At 35.4% G+C, this 18,701-nt stretch overlaps 1 protein-coding gene across 3 annotated transcripts in view; it reads left to right on the top strand.

The window, feature by feature from the left end:
- PTPRQ (protein tyrosine phosphatase receptor type Q) overlaps nt 1-18,701 on the top strand; it is a 217,499-nt gene that overhangs the window by 18,884 nt on the left and 179,914 nt on the right. For all 3 annotated transcript variants that reach the window (XM_037845990.1, XM_037845989.1, XM_037845991.1), the window contains exons 7-9: nt 381-509; nt 3,331-3,477; nt 8,974-9,146. In XM_037845990.1, coding sequence (XP_037701918.1) covers nt 381-509; nt 3,331-3,477; nt 8,974-9,146 — 449 coding nt within the window. The remainder of the gene's footprint in view (nt 1-380; nt 510-3,330; nt 3,478-8,973; nt 9,147-18,701) is intronic.

The raw sequence follows: 18,701 nt of genomic DNA, 5'->3' as shown, positions 1-18,701 counted from the left end.
GAGAAAAAGTTTATCAAACTGGATAGCCAGACCTTGTTGAAATCAATATATATGCAGGTATAAATGCTTTTAAAAAATGTGATAGTATAATGAACTATATAATAATGAAATTTGCACTGTGCAATCATGTACAACAATAATAAAATTAGGTAATTATTGCAAATACGAAGCTCACTTGATGATCCAGGATGTCTTACTCAGATTTTTCAGATACATGCTTTTTTTCCTTTAAGCTAATAAATACTTTGCTATTCTGTTACTGTGACATTTTACTTTCTTTTTCTGACTTTGTGTTTTATTATGTGTATTAAATAGGATGATATTTTGTTTTAGATCTATCTCTATTATATATTCATTTTTTTTTTCTATAATTATTTCAGTGCCTGAAGGACCACCACAAAATTGTAGAACAGTCAACATCACAGGGAAGTCTTTTTCAATTTCATGGGACCCGCCAACTATAATAACAGGAAAATTTAGCTATAGAGTTGAATTATATGGACCATCAGGTAAGTATTAATCAGCTTTGTTTTACCTTTTGGGGTAAGGATAATATAAAATGTTACTAGTAGCAAACTCTTTCTTAAAGACCCTACAATGGAAGCAAATTATAGAAAAGAAATGATGTTCTTTGAACTTCTTGTAGAAGACAATGAATGGGTATGAGGACAACCAAAACACTATTTTCATATCTCATGAGGAAGAGCTGGAAGAACTAGAGATGGTCCCTTGAGGAGGGAAGTATTAGAGGAGATAAATTTCTTCAAATATTTGAATAAGGAAAAGGACCTTGACTTTGCCTGACGGCAAATATATTCATGAAGAAAAATGGGCCAACATTGTATTAAATCATATTTCCACTTTGAACTAGGAAAAATTTTTAATAATAGCTTTGTGAAATAATATGGGCAGCTTTATAAGATGACAAGTTCTCTATCTTTGTAAACAAGCTGAAGCTTGGCATTCGACTGTCAGACATATTTGGGGGGGATTTAAGTACTATAATGTTGGGAGTGAATTAAACAAACTCTAAAATTCTTCCCAAATCTGAGATGATATGGTTGTACAAAAAAAGTTTAATTCAAATAATAATGAGATAACAAAAACCAGTAAATGTCATGCATTTGAAAGAATGGGAAAAGATAAAAAAATTCCAAATCACTCCATTTAGATAGAACTACATTATGAGTCACATCAGTAATGCCTTTCTCTCTCATCACTAAGTGAGTCATAATATTTTCAGTTCTTAAAAATGGTAGGCTCCATCCCCCCAACACCACAATTTACAGAGATACTACATAGATGCACAGACACATTTTTTCTATCTGATAATATTTTCCAAGACTTGGCTGAGGCACTCTTTCTTCCATGAGGCTGACAGATCAAGTAAGATGAGAATTGAGAATCAACAATTGCATTTTGCTTCATGACAGTAGCTGGGATCTTAACAAGAGCAGTTAAGGTGGACGCCGATCGGAATGAATTTAAGATAGAATGAGAGAAGAGCACTGGGGCAATGAGTACAGACAGCTCATTGAAGTTTCACTTAAAGGGGAAGCAGGCTGGGACTGGTGGGCTTAGCAGAGTCAACAGGTTTCTTTTCAGTGGGAACAAATAAAGCATGTTTGTTTGCTAATGAGAATGATCCAATAGAGAGGGAAAAAAAGGAAAAAAAGATATAAGAAAGGTGAGAATTACTAGATGGGTTTATTGTATAGGTTAGGGGATCTTTGGTACGCATGTAGACATTTGTTTGAGATAAGAGCCCAGATGGTATGTTCATAGTAATTGGTATGAAAGCAGAGCATATGGTACAGATGCTCATAAATAAGTAGTTGTGATCTTGGGAGTCTGGCAGATCTTTTCTGATTGATATAATTTTTTCTTTGTAATGGTAAGCAGGACCATCATCTGGGAATGATGATGGGGCAGGAAGTGTTGAAAGTCTGAGGAGGGAAGAGAAAGCATGAAAAATCATGTAGAAAAAAAGAGTGACTAGGCCAGGGAAGGCAAGTAAGAAGGCTAGTAAGATGCTCATTGTGGTCATGAATTTAAAGTGATAGCAGTCAGAGTGGTTTTGTGCTTTTCTCTAGCTCCCTTCAACAAGAGAAGAGCAAGGGAATTGAAGGCATGATTAAGGCAGTGATTATGATAATTGACAATGACATTGAGGCTGGATAAAGAATGAAGAGTGGAAATCAAAGAGTGAGGGAGGGAAAAACAAAAAAAAAGGTTGTTTAAGAATAGAGTATTGTACTGATTCTGTTGGAGATTCCAATGGAGTTAATAAGTTGTTGATTCAGGGCTCTAGAGTAAGTAAACAGGAGAGGAGTGAGTGGTCAGAGAGAGCTACATGAAATTGAGATGTTGGAGGAGATTGGTAATAGTGAGGTCTAAGCTCTGATCATGAGGGCATGGCTGAGATGGAGTGGAGAACTAAATGTCTGATGTAGAGGTCAGCGTGATTTAAGGATTATCTCCAGGGATATTGTAATCGCTACAAATTAAGAACGTAAAGTTGAAGAGTGACATTAAGTCAGTAGCTAAACCGTCAAAAATGAGGGAGAATAGCATCTTGGGTTAGAAGTTCTCTACAACAATAAGGCTAGTGGATGGCATTGTCTCATGACATGGTTTTAAAGCTGTGGGCTTTTATAAGAAAGAGGGAGAATAGCCAAAGATGGGACAGTGAGGTGCAGGAACACCTACCATACCTGACTGCCTAGTGATGGGAAAACTAGGGGGTGGGGTGGGAAGTAGAGAGAGCCACTGTTTGCAAGGCTGCGGGAGAACAGAAACAGTGTTCTTAGTGGAGGGCCAGGTTTCAGTTAAAGCAAAAAGGTGAGGGAAATTTCAGAAGTAAAGTTGAAATTTTAAGGAATTTTGCTGATGGAGTATTTAAGGAATTTTGCTCAGAAGCTAAACAGAAAATATTTTCCTATCTTTTTATAGAAGATAATGAGAATATATAACATTATAATCAAATATATTTGAGTATAAAATAGTGTCACTAGCTTTCTACTGGTAAAATCTGATGTTTTCCTTTTAAATAGGTCAAAAATAACATGACAGCTTAGAGGGCTTTGTGATTTGTAAAAATCATTTTAGACATTGGGAAATGGCTATGTTCTTTGCATTGTTTTAAGTAAATTGGTATCGGTGTACTGCTAAGTCAAATATTTAAAATATATTCACTTTTAAAATTATAATGACAAATTTTAGTGCATTGGTTAGCACTTTAATTGCTGTCCTTGGCTCTGTATTTAAATGTGACAATGAATACATGCTTAGGGAGAGAATAATCCACAGGTGTCTTCTGTTTTCTTGTAGGTCGGATTTTGGATAATAGCACAAAAGACCTTAAGTTTGCATTCACTAACCTAACACCATTTACAATGTATGATGTGTATGTTGTGGCTGAAACCAGTGCAGGGATTGGACCAAAGTCGAATATTTCAGTATTCACTCCTCCAGATGGTGAGAACCTCTCCTTTGGATTGTCAATGTGATATTTTTCTGTGCTTGGGAAGTTTGTTGAATTGACTAAATGTATTAAAAGCAATTCACTTTATATTTACTTATGTTATTTCCTCACCAATTTCCTTATTAAATTGTTTCCATTATGCTTCTTAGTAAAAGGGGTGTAAGATCAAGCAGGATTAGGAAACACTACATGCATTAGAGCCTGTTAGAGATTCACAATGAATATTAGCAAAAGTTCAAGAAGTCTTCAAATAAACTTATTTACTAACCCAGAATATTTGTTTTTTCATATATCTAGTATTCAGAGGAATCCATATATTCCCAATGCCTATTACAAAATATGTTTATAATCAGAAGGATATTCTAAACAAGTGCAATTCCCAAAGGGTGCATAATACAAATTAACCAGCATTTACTGAAATTATTAAGACAGTATTTCTCCCTAAGAATCTTTTTATTTGTATACATTAAACATCACATTTTTGAGTGAACTGTATGTTTTAAAAAAAATTTTACCATATAATTTCATAACATATTCTCCTGGCTGAAACCAGATTTTGAAATGTCTTTATTTCTATTTAGGGACTGCAGTTATTGAGAAGAATATAATAAATTTTTACAACACATTAACACTTGAAGACTTTTCCAAATTTTATTTGTTTGGTAGTTAGCATCCAGTAACCATAAATCAAACACACACACAAAGATTGGGCTTTATTTTCATTAGACACAGTATTCAAGTATTTGACCATTAGAGGGCAGCAACTATTAGGAAATTGTATGCTTCTTCATCAAGCACAATTAACCTTTGATAATGGTTTGCTGTCGAAAGAATGTAGAAACGATGTTTTGAATCTATTTCAAATGGAAATTCTAATGTGCATATAATTTCAATATACAGATTATGAAAGAGATGCATACTCATTAGCAAATATCCTCATTTTTCATATTAAATTATGCCATTGTGTTTCTATTAAAATAGCCTTAGCTTTGTGTGGCTTCTCCATTAGATTTTTAAGTTTTCTCCTATCCCCACCTAAAAACCACTTGCTCTTAAGCATTTCCAAGAAAACTACACAGATTGATGAATGACTTTCAAACACAGCCTAGGGACCTGGCTGTTATCAGACTGAAACCCTTGACTTTGGCCTTAACAGCATTTTACCAACCAACCCAACTGACTAACCGCATTCTATTCTTATGGAATAAAATTAAGTAATATCTTAACTTTTAGTCTTCACATTGTTTATTTTGGATATCACTTAAACATTCATTTCTCTTTATTTCTGTTTTTCTTCATTCACAAAATTAAAGATAGAATTTTAAGGGCGCTGTTCAATGCAGTTCACATGGGTTATTTTTCACACCCAATTGTTTTGAATGGATGACTATATTTGTCAAGTATAAAAAGCTGTTTATCCTGGGTTTCACCCTCCTACCTGCCTGGGCTTCTATGAACATGCCCAGTGGGCGATTGGTGGGTTCCACCCAGGGCAGGAGTGGCATTGTCCTTACCCCCGTGTGCCAGCCTCCCTCCATGGAGTTCTCTGGGGATAGTGAAGCCACAAGAGGTGCTTCCATGGATTTTTTTGGTAAATGAAGTGAGTGCAGTTTTCCATTTCTGTCAACACTAATTAATCCTGGTCCCACTAATTAAAATTTTGCAGTAAAGGAATCTTTGAACTATAAGAAAACAGCCTAATAACTCATTAGAATGTTCTACTTCCAATTAAAAATTGGTATGTTTATATTATTCTTTCTTATTTATTAATCCACCATGTTTCTTTGGCATTTTAATCAAGGATACTAGTATTTCTTTTCTTCTTTATAGATTTAAAAGTAATCTGTAGGCTATTTAAAAATTAATTTGGACTAGCTGGCTTCTTTTAAATCAATGCCTTAAAAGAACAATCAGCATTCTAATAAATGTCCAGATACTCATAGAAAAATGTTGGTTTGAGTTCTTATAGAGAGTGATTTGTGCTGTCCCATTGTAGAGGGCTGATGTCATTGACACTGAGGATGTTATGGTCAAAGTCTACTGCTGCTCATCAAAGAAAATGAACATTGTATTGTTATGGCAGCTCTCCTACTTATTTCATAGGGTTCCTATATATTCCTTAATATTTTACTGAGCAGGTTTCTACATTGGCGCGAATAAGGAATGATTTGGGGAAAAAATTGATAATCTAATAATCTCCAGTGTTAGAAGATGACATAGAGTTACCTCTTCCATAATTAAACAATGCTGATGAATGTAACATAGGCAACAACATTTTATTATTTATATGGAGGATTAAAAACAAACAGTCTTAAAACTTTGTTGCTTCAATATGCCCTAAAAGCATTTCTGTCACCAGATATCTCACAAGGACAGTAGCAACACAACTTTTTAAAGAGCAAACAAAGTGTTGAAATCCACATTTACTTCCCCTTAAATAGTCTATAGAAAGTGAGGATTTCTGTCCTCCATGATTTCAACTTGTTACTCTGCAAATAGTAATAAAATCTTCGTAGGAAAACCACAGAGAACTTGCTAACTTTGTGTTTTTTTTGGAATTCTCAATGGCTTTTGTGTTTTTAAATACATATTTTCAAAATGCACTTCTAAGGGAAGTTTAATTTACAAGATAATGACAAAAATTATTTTATTTTTTACCATGATGCCATTTGTCTCCATTTCATTTCTTCTAAAATTTTTCATTCGAAAGCATCAAACCATTTGTATTATTTTTTTTTACCCATTGTGTGTTTACTCTTTCTCACTTATTAGTAAAATTTATAAATGTATTTGTCTTAAGAATGACTCTTAGACTACTGCTGTTGACAACATCTTAAGAATTGCTGCTGAACCATGAATAATTGCCCAATTTAATTTTCTTTCATTAATTGCCTATCAGTATTAAAGGATTTGATCTAATCCACATTTCTCTGGTTTCCTCATAAGAATTTGTGATGTAACCAGATCAAGTATATTTCTAAAGAGAAGATACAGTGCTTTCTACTCTATTTCCCTAAGATTTTTCTTCTTTCATAGAAAAAAAAATATAGATATACAGTCATTATTCTTGTACAACTTTGGGGCACGTTTTTAGGGTAATACAGAACCACTTAATCTTTCCTTGGATTGTAATTCAAGTATCAGTGTCATGGAGCAAGATTAATTACCTTATATTGAAAAGTATCTTACAAGGTAAAAGATAAAGAAACAGGATCTGCTTTTACTCTTAGGTTTGGTTAGCAAAATAATAGACTGTAAAATATATTTTTTTCTGCTTTACTGAGCAATTTGTAGCACCCTGCTACATTAAAGTATTGCATTAGCCTAAACTGAGCATTTGACTTATTTCCCAATAGGCAGGGTTTGGTTGCCTGATTAATCTGAGTCATTAAATTTGCTTCTTCAATTGAGAGTCTACATCAGTCAAATTAAATGAGAGAGATGCCAGATTTCTTCTACGATTTATGTTATACACTATTGGCTAAGGTTTTGTCTAGTGACCTCTAATAAAATTTAAAACAAAGGTGGAATGGGGGCTTTGCTATTCAAGTGACAATGTTATTTTCACACTACACAGTTAAGTAGAAAAAAAAATTTCTCTTTCCTTGAAAATGTATATTGGTGAATATGATAATAGAAATATTATCTATTGGACAACAGGGACAATATATTGTGATGAAGTAAACTTGCACAAGAGATGAACTATGCAATTGTCTTATCCCTCCCTCTGTTCTCAGTGCCTAGAACGGTGACCTTATGATGAGCGCTGGATGTGTTGCATGATGAGTGAATGAATCAGTCAATGATTGCAGGATCCTATCTGGGCCTCTTTCCCCTTCCTTCTAAGGTCAAAGTGTTTTTCCTTCAATTTAGGAGACTTGCGGGGAGATAAATCTAAAGAGTTATCCTTCTATTTAGAAATATCCAAAATGTTTTTACAAAAGTAGATTTGAAGAATTAGCAATTTACAGGTGTTTCCATGTTCTGTTTATGTCCCAGTTTGAGCACAGTACTTGAATTTTGACAGCAACAATCAGATAATGTACTCTCAGGCCAGCATGATTTATTAATTGATATAATATTCAACAAATATTTATAAATATTTCTATTGTTACAATACCCAGGGGGCTCTCTACTGGTAACTTTATGGAGACAAAGCAAAACAAACTCTTTATCTATTGGATGAAAATGCTATCCATTTTACTATATGGTTAAGTTAATCAAAACATGCTAAATATATATTAATATTTACATTAATATTTACATTAGCAATTAATTATATGCCAACAGTCAATCATTGTTAATAATTATGTTCCTCATAATTATAAATAACATTTGTGGGAGTTGTGCTATTAATTTTCATTTCCTTTCTGTTGCCTTAAAAGGGAGGCAGGGTCTCTCTCCATTTTTTTATATCTCTAGTGCCTCTCTCTTCTAACAGGAATTTGCTAATCCTGTTCTACTGCCAAATGTCTGTTTCGGGAAATGAATTTAATGTGTTACTCCACCCTGATCATAAGAGACAGTGTTTTTATGTCACGTTCTGTATTCTTTCTTTAACTTATGTTTTATAAATTCTCCTCACTTCTATGTATATGTTATATTCCACAATAAAAAAAATATAATAAAAAAAATTATTTTCAAAAATTTGCTCCTCAATTAGCCTTTTGTAGTGGTAGGACAGATATAATTCCACTCATTTTATAGATGAAGAAAATTAGGGTTGGTAGGGTGAATTGGCTATTTATAATCACACAATGAGCCAAAAACAAAAAGTAGACCAAAGCCCAGGTCATGTTTATTCTTGGTCCATTACTCCTGTAGCACTGGGAGATTTCCTAGAAGTCAGTCTTGGTAACTTTATAACTAGCACTTGCATTAAGATCTCAGTGCCTTATCTTAACCAATTGTTAGTTTTTCCCTGTTTTTCTTTGCTGCTACAAAAAGAGAAGGCCCCTGAAATTTGAGACTCACATAATTAATTTTAAAAGTCAGCAGACAAAAATCAATCAATGGTTCAAATAATTTCATTTAATGAGTTAAAAGATGGACTAATTGAATTTACTAACTACATTTCATTGCATCCAAAGTCCTCTGGATATTTTTGCGGGGATATGTTGTTATAATTTTTATGCAGCTTTCAAGATTTCAACTGGATATTAATCATCCACAAACAGCTTCTATAGGAATTTATCTTTATTAATTAATTTGTTCTGAACAAGGGCTTCAGTGACATGTTGTGACATTTTGATTTTGGAATATTATTCCATGTTATCCTATTACTAACTTAAGTTTTGAGAAAAATATATAGAAATTAAAATTTAAATATCCTTGTATGTAAACCATCTTATATTTAGTTTTAAATAAATTAGTAAATTGTTTTAGTCTATTTCCTAAGAGTTGTTTACACATTTAAATCATCTCAAGAATTTAGGGAATTTTTTCATTTGAAAATGTATTTTTAAACACCCTCTTTATTCTTTTTTTAGTTCCAGGCACAATATTTGATTTACAACTTGCAGAAGTAGAAGCCACACAAATAAGAATTACTTGGAAGAAACCACGGCAACCAAATGGAATCATTAACCAATACCGAGTGAAAGTACTGGTTTCAGAGACAGGAGTAATTTTAGAAAATACTTTGCTCACAGAAAAAGATGAGGTACTGCCCTTTTCATTTCACATCTTAGTGAGCCCTTCTTGCTTGGTTCTGGCACTAACTTTGAAGATTTACCAGCACTCAAACAAAAAATCTTTGAGAAGCTTTATAGTACCAAGTGAAGAAAATTTAGACCCCGTTGATCATTTAGCTAGATCATATTTCATTCTAGGCTATATATTATTAGTTAAGTGCTATTATTCGTTTCTAGTTTATGAAAAATGTTAATTTAACAATTAAGCAAGATTAAAAGTACCTCCACAAGTGAATATTATTATGGTAATTCAGTTGATGAATTGTTTGGAAACCTCTTTTATGATTTAAACATGTCTAAGGCTGTGCTTGTAATTTGGAACAGTTGCCATTGAAAGGCGCAGTGATTTTTTGTAGCCATTGTTGACAAATGATTATGCCCTATTTGGTCCTGGAAAGCTAAATTTCTCAGAGCTGCCTCATTAAAAAAAATAAATTTGATTAAAGGAGTAAAATGGCTAAATGAAGGATTTAAACCATTTCTTAAATGTAAAATAAGGGGTCCTGGATCCTTTGACAATGTATTTGCTTCTACTCATACTGGAAGTCTAGCTTTTGCCCCCTTTGCTCTACTAGGAAGCATAGGCAGCACTGATTTCACTGTCTTCTTCATTGCACCGAGCGAGCTCTTCACATTTGAGGGCTATCTAGGCTCCAGACTACTCATATCCAGATATTGGTCCTCCCTGAGTCACAGAAAGAATAAATATACTTAGGACCAGTGCAACCGTAACTAGGCCTTTGGAGATGTTACCTAAGGGTTATTCAACAACTGGTTTCTGCTGTTTTGGTTCAGAATGATTGCTGCTTCTGGCTGTGCTCATATTTTCCCCCATGGATACTATCCACTCTATTTCTAGTCCCAATTTTCCTCTACTTCTGGAATCTTCTTGCAAGTTGACCTTTCCATGTTCTCAGTGCACTTTGGCCACCCAGGACTTATCATTTCAAGTTGTTCACCATCTCCAGTCTAGGGTTAAATTATAATCCTATATTTACTCTTTTTCTCTTGCAAACAATGTTGAATTATGCTTTATTTGATACTCTAGTTGACAACTCAGGCAAAGGGCAGAAGCTTAACCCTTGTTCCTGCTGAGAAGGTCTTAAATTAGATACTTAGCTTTCTTAGGACTAGGTGACAGGTCTTCCACTTCTGCTAATGATGTCTGCTGAATGACTAGCCACACTTGTTTTTATCTTTATGCTGAGACAGTCTAGAAAGGCTTCCTTGTGGATCTGCCTCTGTCTCTATGGTCTGAAATCCTTATGACATAGTAGAAAGAGCATGAGCTTTGGAACCACACAGATCTGTGTTTAAATCCTGACTTGGTTGTTCACTAAGCTATACAGCAGAGAGGAGAAGAGTGTGGACCCAGGAGACAGAATGCATGGGTTTAAACCCTGGTTCTACTGTCAATGACTGCATGCACATGGGAAATTCAGCCTAAGCTCTCTGAATCTCAGTTTCTTCTTCTGTAAGATAAGGATTATAATAGTTTCTAAGGCAGAGGGTTGTTGATGAGGATTTCATGGGTCAATGTGTGATAAAATACTTAGAATGATACTTGGTATATAATAAATGTTGTGCTGCATAATTATGAGCTGTTGGATTATCAGTCCTAGCATTGGGACTTTCTTCCTATTTGGCACTCGATACTGGTTGCCTCATTGTTCTGGTTTGCTAATGCTGCCATTATGCAAAATACCAGAATTGGATTGGCTTTTACAAAGGGAGTTTTTTTGGTTGCAGATTAGCAGTCCTAAGGCCATAAAAGTGACTAGACTAAGGCATCAATAAGAGAATACCTTCACTGAAGAACGCCCAATGGTGTTTGGAACACCTCTGTCAGCTGGGAAGGCACGTGGCTGACATCTGCTGTTCCTTTGCTTCCGGGTTGCATTTCAAAATTGGTTTCTCCCAAATGTCTCTGGGGTTTGCTTAGCTCCTCTCTCTTAGCTCCTCTGTGTCCTTGCTTCTTTCTCCCAGGATGTTTCTCTCTAAGCATCTGGGGGTCCTCTCAGCTTCTCTGGGGCAAACTGTGGGCTTCATCTCTTAGCTTAGCATCTCCAAACATCCTTCTGTCTGCAACTCCAAGCATCTCTAAGCAATTAGCAAGCATCTGTGTCAGCTCTTGGGTTCTCTTAAGTACACCAGTGAACTAATCAAGACCCACCCTGAATTATTTCCTCCATGGAAATAATTTAATCAAAGGTATCACCCACAGTTGATTGAGTCACATCTCCATGGAAACCATCAAAAGTTCCACCCAGCAAGACTGGATTAAAGGATCATGGCTCCTCTGGGATCCATAGCAGTTGCAAACCAGCATTCTCATCTTCTTTCAATAAGAAGAGATATTATTCTTCTCTGTATTTCTGTGATCGTATCTTTCTGCTTTAGAATGGTCCAGTTCTGAGGTTTGGGTTTGCCTTTTAGGAGGCTGATGTGGGAATACAGAAATGGCAAAGGCTCTAAATCCAAATAGACCTGGGTCTCAAGCCTGGTTCTCCCATATTCTAAATTTATGACCTTGGACAAGTCAGCTTTTGGAGACTCAGTCACGTCATATTTATGATAGGGTTTACATTCTCACTGTTTGAGGTGGGGAATAAATGAGATAATATATAAAACATCTTTCTTATTGTATTCATTTATGACTCCTTTCCTTGAGCTTCATGCTCCTCTCAAGGTAAGGACTCTCCTCTTTCATTCACTCTTAAACTTCTCAAAGAGTAGTCTCCACTCCATGTCTCAAGTACTCTTTAAATCCTTGAAATCTTGTCATAAGTCACCAATGACCTCCAAGTGTCAAATTCAATGGCTGTATATTTTTAGCCATACTCATCTTCCTTATCCTTTCTCAAATCCCTTCCTCTGCCTCCCTCTCCAACTTTTGACACAACTGACTGTCTGTTTCTTAGTATTTCCTCTACTTTACATACTATGACTTGCAGTACTTTGACCTTCACTCCATTAAAAATAAATTTATAAAAAACTACCTAGCTCTCTCTTATTATTCTAACTCTTTCTGTATGAAGTTTTGCCAGAGAATTCTGTTTTCAACCATTTCCTAACATTCTCTTTTTCTGATCTCAGTTTCAATCACTGCTTTCTATTTGCATGGCTCTCTTGCCTTGCTTTCCACTCTTTCTGACACACCAGATTCCCAATTACAGCCTTTTGTGGAAAAGTTCTTCCAGAGTTGATCACATCTAAGCTCATCTTCCCCCATATTACAAAACAAAATAAAACAAAGATTCTCCTCATGTCATCAGGGCCTGGTTCATGATGAAAAGGTAGAGGTAAAATTGGGATGAGGAATAGGACACTAGAAAGAGATCCTGGCACCATGGTGAAGGTCCCACAGAGCACACAAGAAGGATGTCTGTCTAGGCAAGAATTTCATTGTTTTAAAAGCAGCGTCTGAAGAGTGGCTGACTAAGAGGCCTAGGTACCAAGTAACAGGTTAAAATTCCCTAATCCCTTGGACTGGGTATACCAAGACTCCAAATAAGAGTATGGTTAATCTAAAGGCCAATGTCTAAGCAGCAGTTGTTTGGAAGGTTTTGAGGGTGAGCTTCATGGCTCTTGTTATTCTCTTTTTGGATAATGATGACATCATCTTCTTTCTCATGAAGGCTTGAAACTTTGAAGTCACTGCTGACTCTTGTTTCTATTTAGCTCACCATAATGATTCAGTGTTATAGCCAGTCATTTCTGCCTTCACAGTGTAACTTTCACATATCTTTATTCTATTTTGGCTGTGCCCGCACCAGCTTACTATTGCACAATCTCTTGCCTAGAGTACTGTCATTATCCCACTGTATTAGTGTCTCTTGCTGTGTAACAAATTGGCATACATTTAAATGACCCACCTTTATCTTCTTACAGTTTATGTGGGTCACAGTCCATGCACAGCTTAGATGGATTCTCTGTTTAGTGATTCATAAGACTGTAATCGTGGTGCTGGCTGAGCTGTGTTCTCATATGGGGGCTTGACTGGGAGGAATTAGATTTCAGCCTCACTCAGTTTTCTGGCAGGATTCATTTCATTGTAGCTGTAGGAACTGAGTGCTATAGTTTCCTGCTAGCTGTTGGCTGGAGGCTGCTCTCAGCTCCTAGAGGCATCCCACAGCTTCTTGTTGCATGGGCTTTCCTAAATGGCCATATACTGCATCAAGCCAGTAAGGAAAATCTATAATCTGCATAATGTAATATAATCATGGAAGTAACCCATCACTTTTGTTTTTTCTGTTGGTTAGAAGCAAGTCACAATCCCACTCATACTCTACTGGAAGAGATTGCACAAAAGCATGAACACCAGGAGGTGGGGTTAGAGTGGGACTTCCTTAGACATAGCCCACCACATTCTCCCAGCTCACTATTTTATGTTTTACCCACCTACAAAAATAATACTACTAGGTTTAAATGTGTTATTTAAATTATAAAAATAACCAAACAATTAAAAATAGGTGGGAGGGTATTTTTGTGTATATGTTAGTAATTAACTCCTTACTATCATAGCATAAATTAACATAGATACTGTCCAAAATGAGTAGGTCATAACAGAGCAGTGTGCCAGTTTGGATATAGTATGTCATCCCAGAAAAGTCATATTCTTTAATGCAATCTTGTGGGGGCAAACTGATTAGTCTGTTGATTAGGGTGGAACCTCTGATTAAATTATTTCCATGGAGGTGTGGACCCCACCCATTGAGGGTGGGTCTTGATTAGTTCACTGGACTACTTAAGAGAGCTCCAGAGCTGGAACGGACAGAGAGGCTTAGAGATACTTAGAGATGCTTGCTGATGCTTAGAGATGCTTGGAGTGGCAAACAGAAGGATGTTTGGAGATGCTAAGCTAAGAGATGAAGCCCAGAGTGTGCCCCGGAGAAACTAAGAGAGGACCCCCAGTTGCTTAGAGAGAAATTTCCTGGGAGAAAGAAGCAAGAACACACAGGAGCTGAGAGAGAGGATCTGAAACACAACCCGGGACCAGCAGATACCAGCCACATGACTTTCAAGCTGACACAGGTGTTCTGGATGCCATCGGCTTTCTTTCAGTGAAGGTATCCTCTTGATGCCTTAGTTTGGACACTTTTATGTCATTAGACCTGTAAACTTTTTACCTAATAAATCCCCTTTATAAAAGCTGATATTTTGCATAATGGCAGTATTAGCAAACCAGAACAAGCAGTATAAGGCATATTTTTAGCAATTTAGAGGTAAACATCATAATAACTGAAAACAAAAGAGATTAAAAGTGTTATTTCTGGGGAGTAAGGCATGGAATAGGGAAGATATGGACAGGGGCCTATTTTCATTGTAAATCCTTCATTTGCCTTATTATTTTTTTCTTTTGGTAACCTTGTGTATGTTTTATGATGATGAAACTTTTAATGTTTTTTTATAAATATTAAAGTATCATCTTCCTGTCTTAGTCTTGATCTGAGTTCATCACTCTTATTGATTTTTTTTTTTCAGTAGACCCTCATGGTCTGTTATGTAAAGTTCAAATTCCTTGCATCATACATGATCTGATCTGCCCACAACTTACTTTAGACTATTATCTACAAAATTTATCTTTCTGTGGATAAGAATTTTGTTCCCTGTTGCTTATTAAGTAGTAAATAAGAGTAAAATAAAATTCTGGATAGTTAACTCTATAAATTAATCCCATCAGTAGTGGTAAGAGTATTAACTGAATGTGTGAATAGATTTAGATTTTGATAATTTACCATAAAAGATTAGAGAGATGCACACATATTCTTACACAGATTAAAAACTTAAATTTCATTAGACTATGAAAATTCTGATAGGTCTTTCTCAGATTTTCACCTATATCACTTTCTTAATATATTAGGGTTATTTAATTAAGTTAAAACATGTATAAGATTTTAACTTCAGTATTTAAACAAATATTTGAAAAATGCATTAGAAAATTGAATCTCAAGATTTAAAGAATTTTATTTCAACTTTCAATCATATATGCATCTCATCTATAACATTCTTGATGAATGATTTAGAATCCAACCTCTGCTAAAATATTTGCTCTATTCCAGCAGCAGGATATCCACTGCCACAAAAGCATCTCTGATTCTATAAGGTTTTTAAAAAAAATTTATCACAGCAGAAAAAAGTCATGCAAAAAGTGTAGTGTTTCCATACACTTCCCCCTGCACACACACAGTTTCCCTACTGCTAACATTTTGCATTAGTGTGGTATTCTTCAAGCTTCGAAACAGTCTTCTTTGTCATCACACAAGCATGTAATTATGAAGTCCCATGCACTCTGTGTTTCAGTTTGCTAAAGCTGCAAGAATGCAATATATCAGAAATGGGTCATCTTTTTCAATGGGGATTCATTATGTTGCAAATTTACAGTTCCGAGGCCATGAAATGTCCAAATTAAGATATCAAGAGGTAGCTACCTTCTCTGAGGAAAGGCTGATAGCATCTGGGTTTCCTCTGTCACATGGGAAGGCACATGATGACGTCTGCTGGTCCTTCTTCTCTTGGGTTCTGGTTTCAAAATGGCTTTCTCCAAAATGTCTTTGAGCTTCAAAGTATCTCTGAGCTCTCTCAATTTCATCCATCCTTTATCCTCTCATAGAGGACTCCAGCAAGGGGATTAGACCCATCTTGAATGGGCTGAGTTATATCTCCGTGGGAACAACATAATCAAAAGCCTACCCACAATAGGTCTGCCCCTACAAGATTGTATTAAAAGCATAGACTTTTCTGGCCTACATAATAGATTCAAACCAGCACATTCTGTTAGGCCTAGAATACATAAAGATGAATAAGAAACCACCCACACTGTCCTTTAATTGTATTGATCTGAAATATTTGCCCTCTAATGTTTACCAGTTTGTCCCATCTCTTCCCTCTAGACCTGCATGATAGATTATAGTGGCTGAGAGTACGAGTTTTGGAACTAGGAAAATGTGTTCCAATCCTACCTCTGCTATCACTAGTTTTGTGAAATTGGACGAGGTAATAATGGATGATATTAAAATTGATAGTGAAGTGGAGATATATATTTCTTTGGGCTATAATTTTATAATTATAATTTTTAAAAATTTTGCATAGGTAAAAGCGTTTAGCCTTGTGTTTAACATGTAGTAGTTCAAAACATTAGTACTTATGGTAATAATAATAATAATGCACACCTATTTAATTTCTGTTTATCATTTGAAGACGATGGTTATGATTTCTTGCTGGGTTAACATCCTCAGTTTCTTATCAGTCACGGTTTCCAGGTCCTTTATATTACTAATTACTCTCTGCGTATATTTCAGTTTGCCAATGATCCTTTTACTCAGCTGAAGACAATCTACCATATGTAATTTGACCAAAGCCAAATTGATAAGAATTATTTTATCCTTTATTGTAACTTTTTAATTTATATCAATGTCATCAAAGAATAAAATTGATTTCTTAAATTAATTACCAATTAATTTAAATCAATTATTTCTTTAAAAGATATTTTATTACCTCATTCCATTAAGAATGAAGTCTGAAAATCCTAAAGTCATCTCTTTATGGACTGTTCTTTAGTTGAATTTCACACCCAGATTTCATTCTCTACTCATTCTTCTATTGCAAGCCTGGGACATTTTTCTGTAACAGACTAACTTGCTGCCTAGTGTTACAAACTTCTGAGATTTTTAAAGATCCATCTTTTCATCCAATGTATTTCTCAGGTGTATCAGTGTTTGTTACTGGTGAACATAAGAGCAGACAGCTAAGGGTTTGACTAACTGCTATGGAATGAAGCTGAGGACAGGAGTAGTTTAGGATTAAATTTTCTTTATTGAGCATTAGGAACACAAGTGATCTGTTCACACAAATAATGTATGGAATGGTATAGTATCCATTAAGAGCTTTCCAACCATATATTCATTGCAAACTTTCATTTTACTAGTTTCCAAGTACTACTACTTGATAACCACATAAATCGTGTTATCATCTATAATAAAATGTAGAAGCATTTCTTAAGAATTAGTCAAACTTTTCAGTAATTCAATTCACGAAATCCCCAGCAAATCTAAATTGATCACTATAATAGAGTTACTTAAAAAGATAAAGTCACATTAAGTATAATGAGGATTATTACATGTAAAGTCAACTTGGTTTATACAGGTGGATTAAGAATGTAACTCTGAAGACTTCTAATTCTTTCCCATCTAAATTCCAAGGATTCCTCTGCAGCATATGAGAGGCCTTTCATGTTGATGAATTGTGACATTCCTGAACTCAGTGGTTCTCAACTGAGTGAGGTTTTTTGGCACTCCGAGGACATTTGCCAATCTCAGGCAGTTTTAGCTGTCACAACTGGCTTCTACTGGGTAGAGGAGAGGGATGCTGCTAAACACCATGCAATGCGCAGGACAGCCCTGCACAACAAAAAATCATCCAACCCAGAATGTCGATAGTGCTGAAGTTGAGAACCCTGGGCTAATTCAATGAAATTTTTAGGAGTTGCAATGGGCCTTTTCCCCTTCTGTTTTCTCCATTTCCACTCCAGCTTCTCTCTGCCTCCTCCCGTTATTCTCTTAAATCCTATCTCTTTCCCAACATTTTTCTTCTAAAATTATTTCATTTTCATCCTTTGAAAAACCTGACTAATATATAATGCCTTTTTTAAAGAGGTAAAGAGTAAGGAATATTCACAGCAAGGCACATCTGGTGATAATTAGTAGCATTCTGGGTTGTTACGAAACTAAGGTTGGAATAATTACCATAGTTATGGAGGGTTTCACCAGTGAGTATCAGAATGTGAGAGGAATTCAGATAGTCCAAAGTGTTCAGGGCAGTACTCTGTTTGTCAACAATAATGCCTAATCTGTTAATTGATGAGTTGTGATGGTTTAATTTGCAGTAACTTATCTGACATGGGGTAGAAAATATTGAGAGATGTGGTGCAAAATCATAGTTCATGGGGGAAATTCTATGTACTACTCTATAGTACCTTCTGTAGAGCTTTATAAACAGATTCTCAAAGGGTGACTGATTGGTAGTAGAACCAGCTGTGTTGTTCAGGCATAAAAGATTGTCTGGAATACCAGAGCATCTCTGAATTATGTGTTTGTGATTCACAGCCCCTTGATTTCGTTGTGGAGGCTGGGCTGATGTGAGCTGTTGGAAGATGGAAGACCTTTAACTGTCCTATATAAGTTTCTCTCACTAAACTTCTTTGTCACAAAGCTTTCTAGAGTAGACCTGATGGGTATTCCCCTGCTTTTCACCCAACATTTTTCTGGCTATAGGTGTACAAAAGTTTAGGTAGTTCTATTTTATAAATATCATTTGGAGGACTGGAGGTTTTCTTGAATCATTTGGTTGTTCTTTTCTCTCTTAGGAAAGTTAATATTTAAATGAACTACCTTTACTGATTGTTAAAATAACTGAATTGCCCTAAAATTTCTTGTCTTCCTGAACTTTTCTAGTGCATCTGCTGTTTTATTTGAAAATACTAAGGGCTTTGATAGTAAAAAGCATTAGAAAATCTGTTTTAGGCA

Source organism: Choloepus didactylus, chromosome 8 (assembly GCF_015220235.1).
Source record: "Choloepus didactylus isolate mChoDid1 chromosome 8, mChoDid1.pri, whole genome shotgun sequence".
NCBI lineage: Eukaryota > Metazoa > Chordata > Mammalia > Pilosa > Megalonychidae > Choloepus > Choloepus didactylus.
The sequence above is the reverse complement of the archived record's forward strand: the minus strand, read 5'-3'. Positions and strand labels throughout refer to the sequence as shown.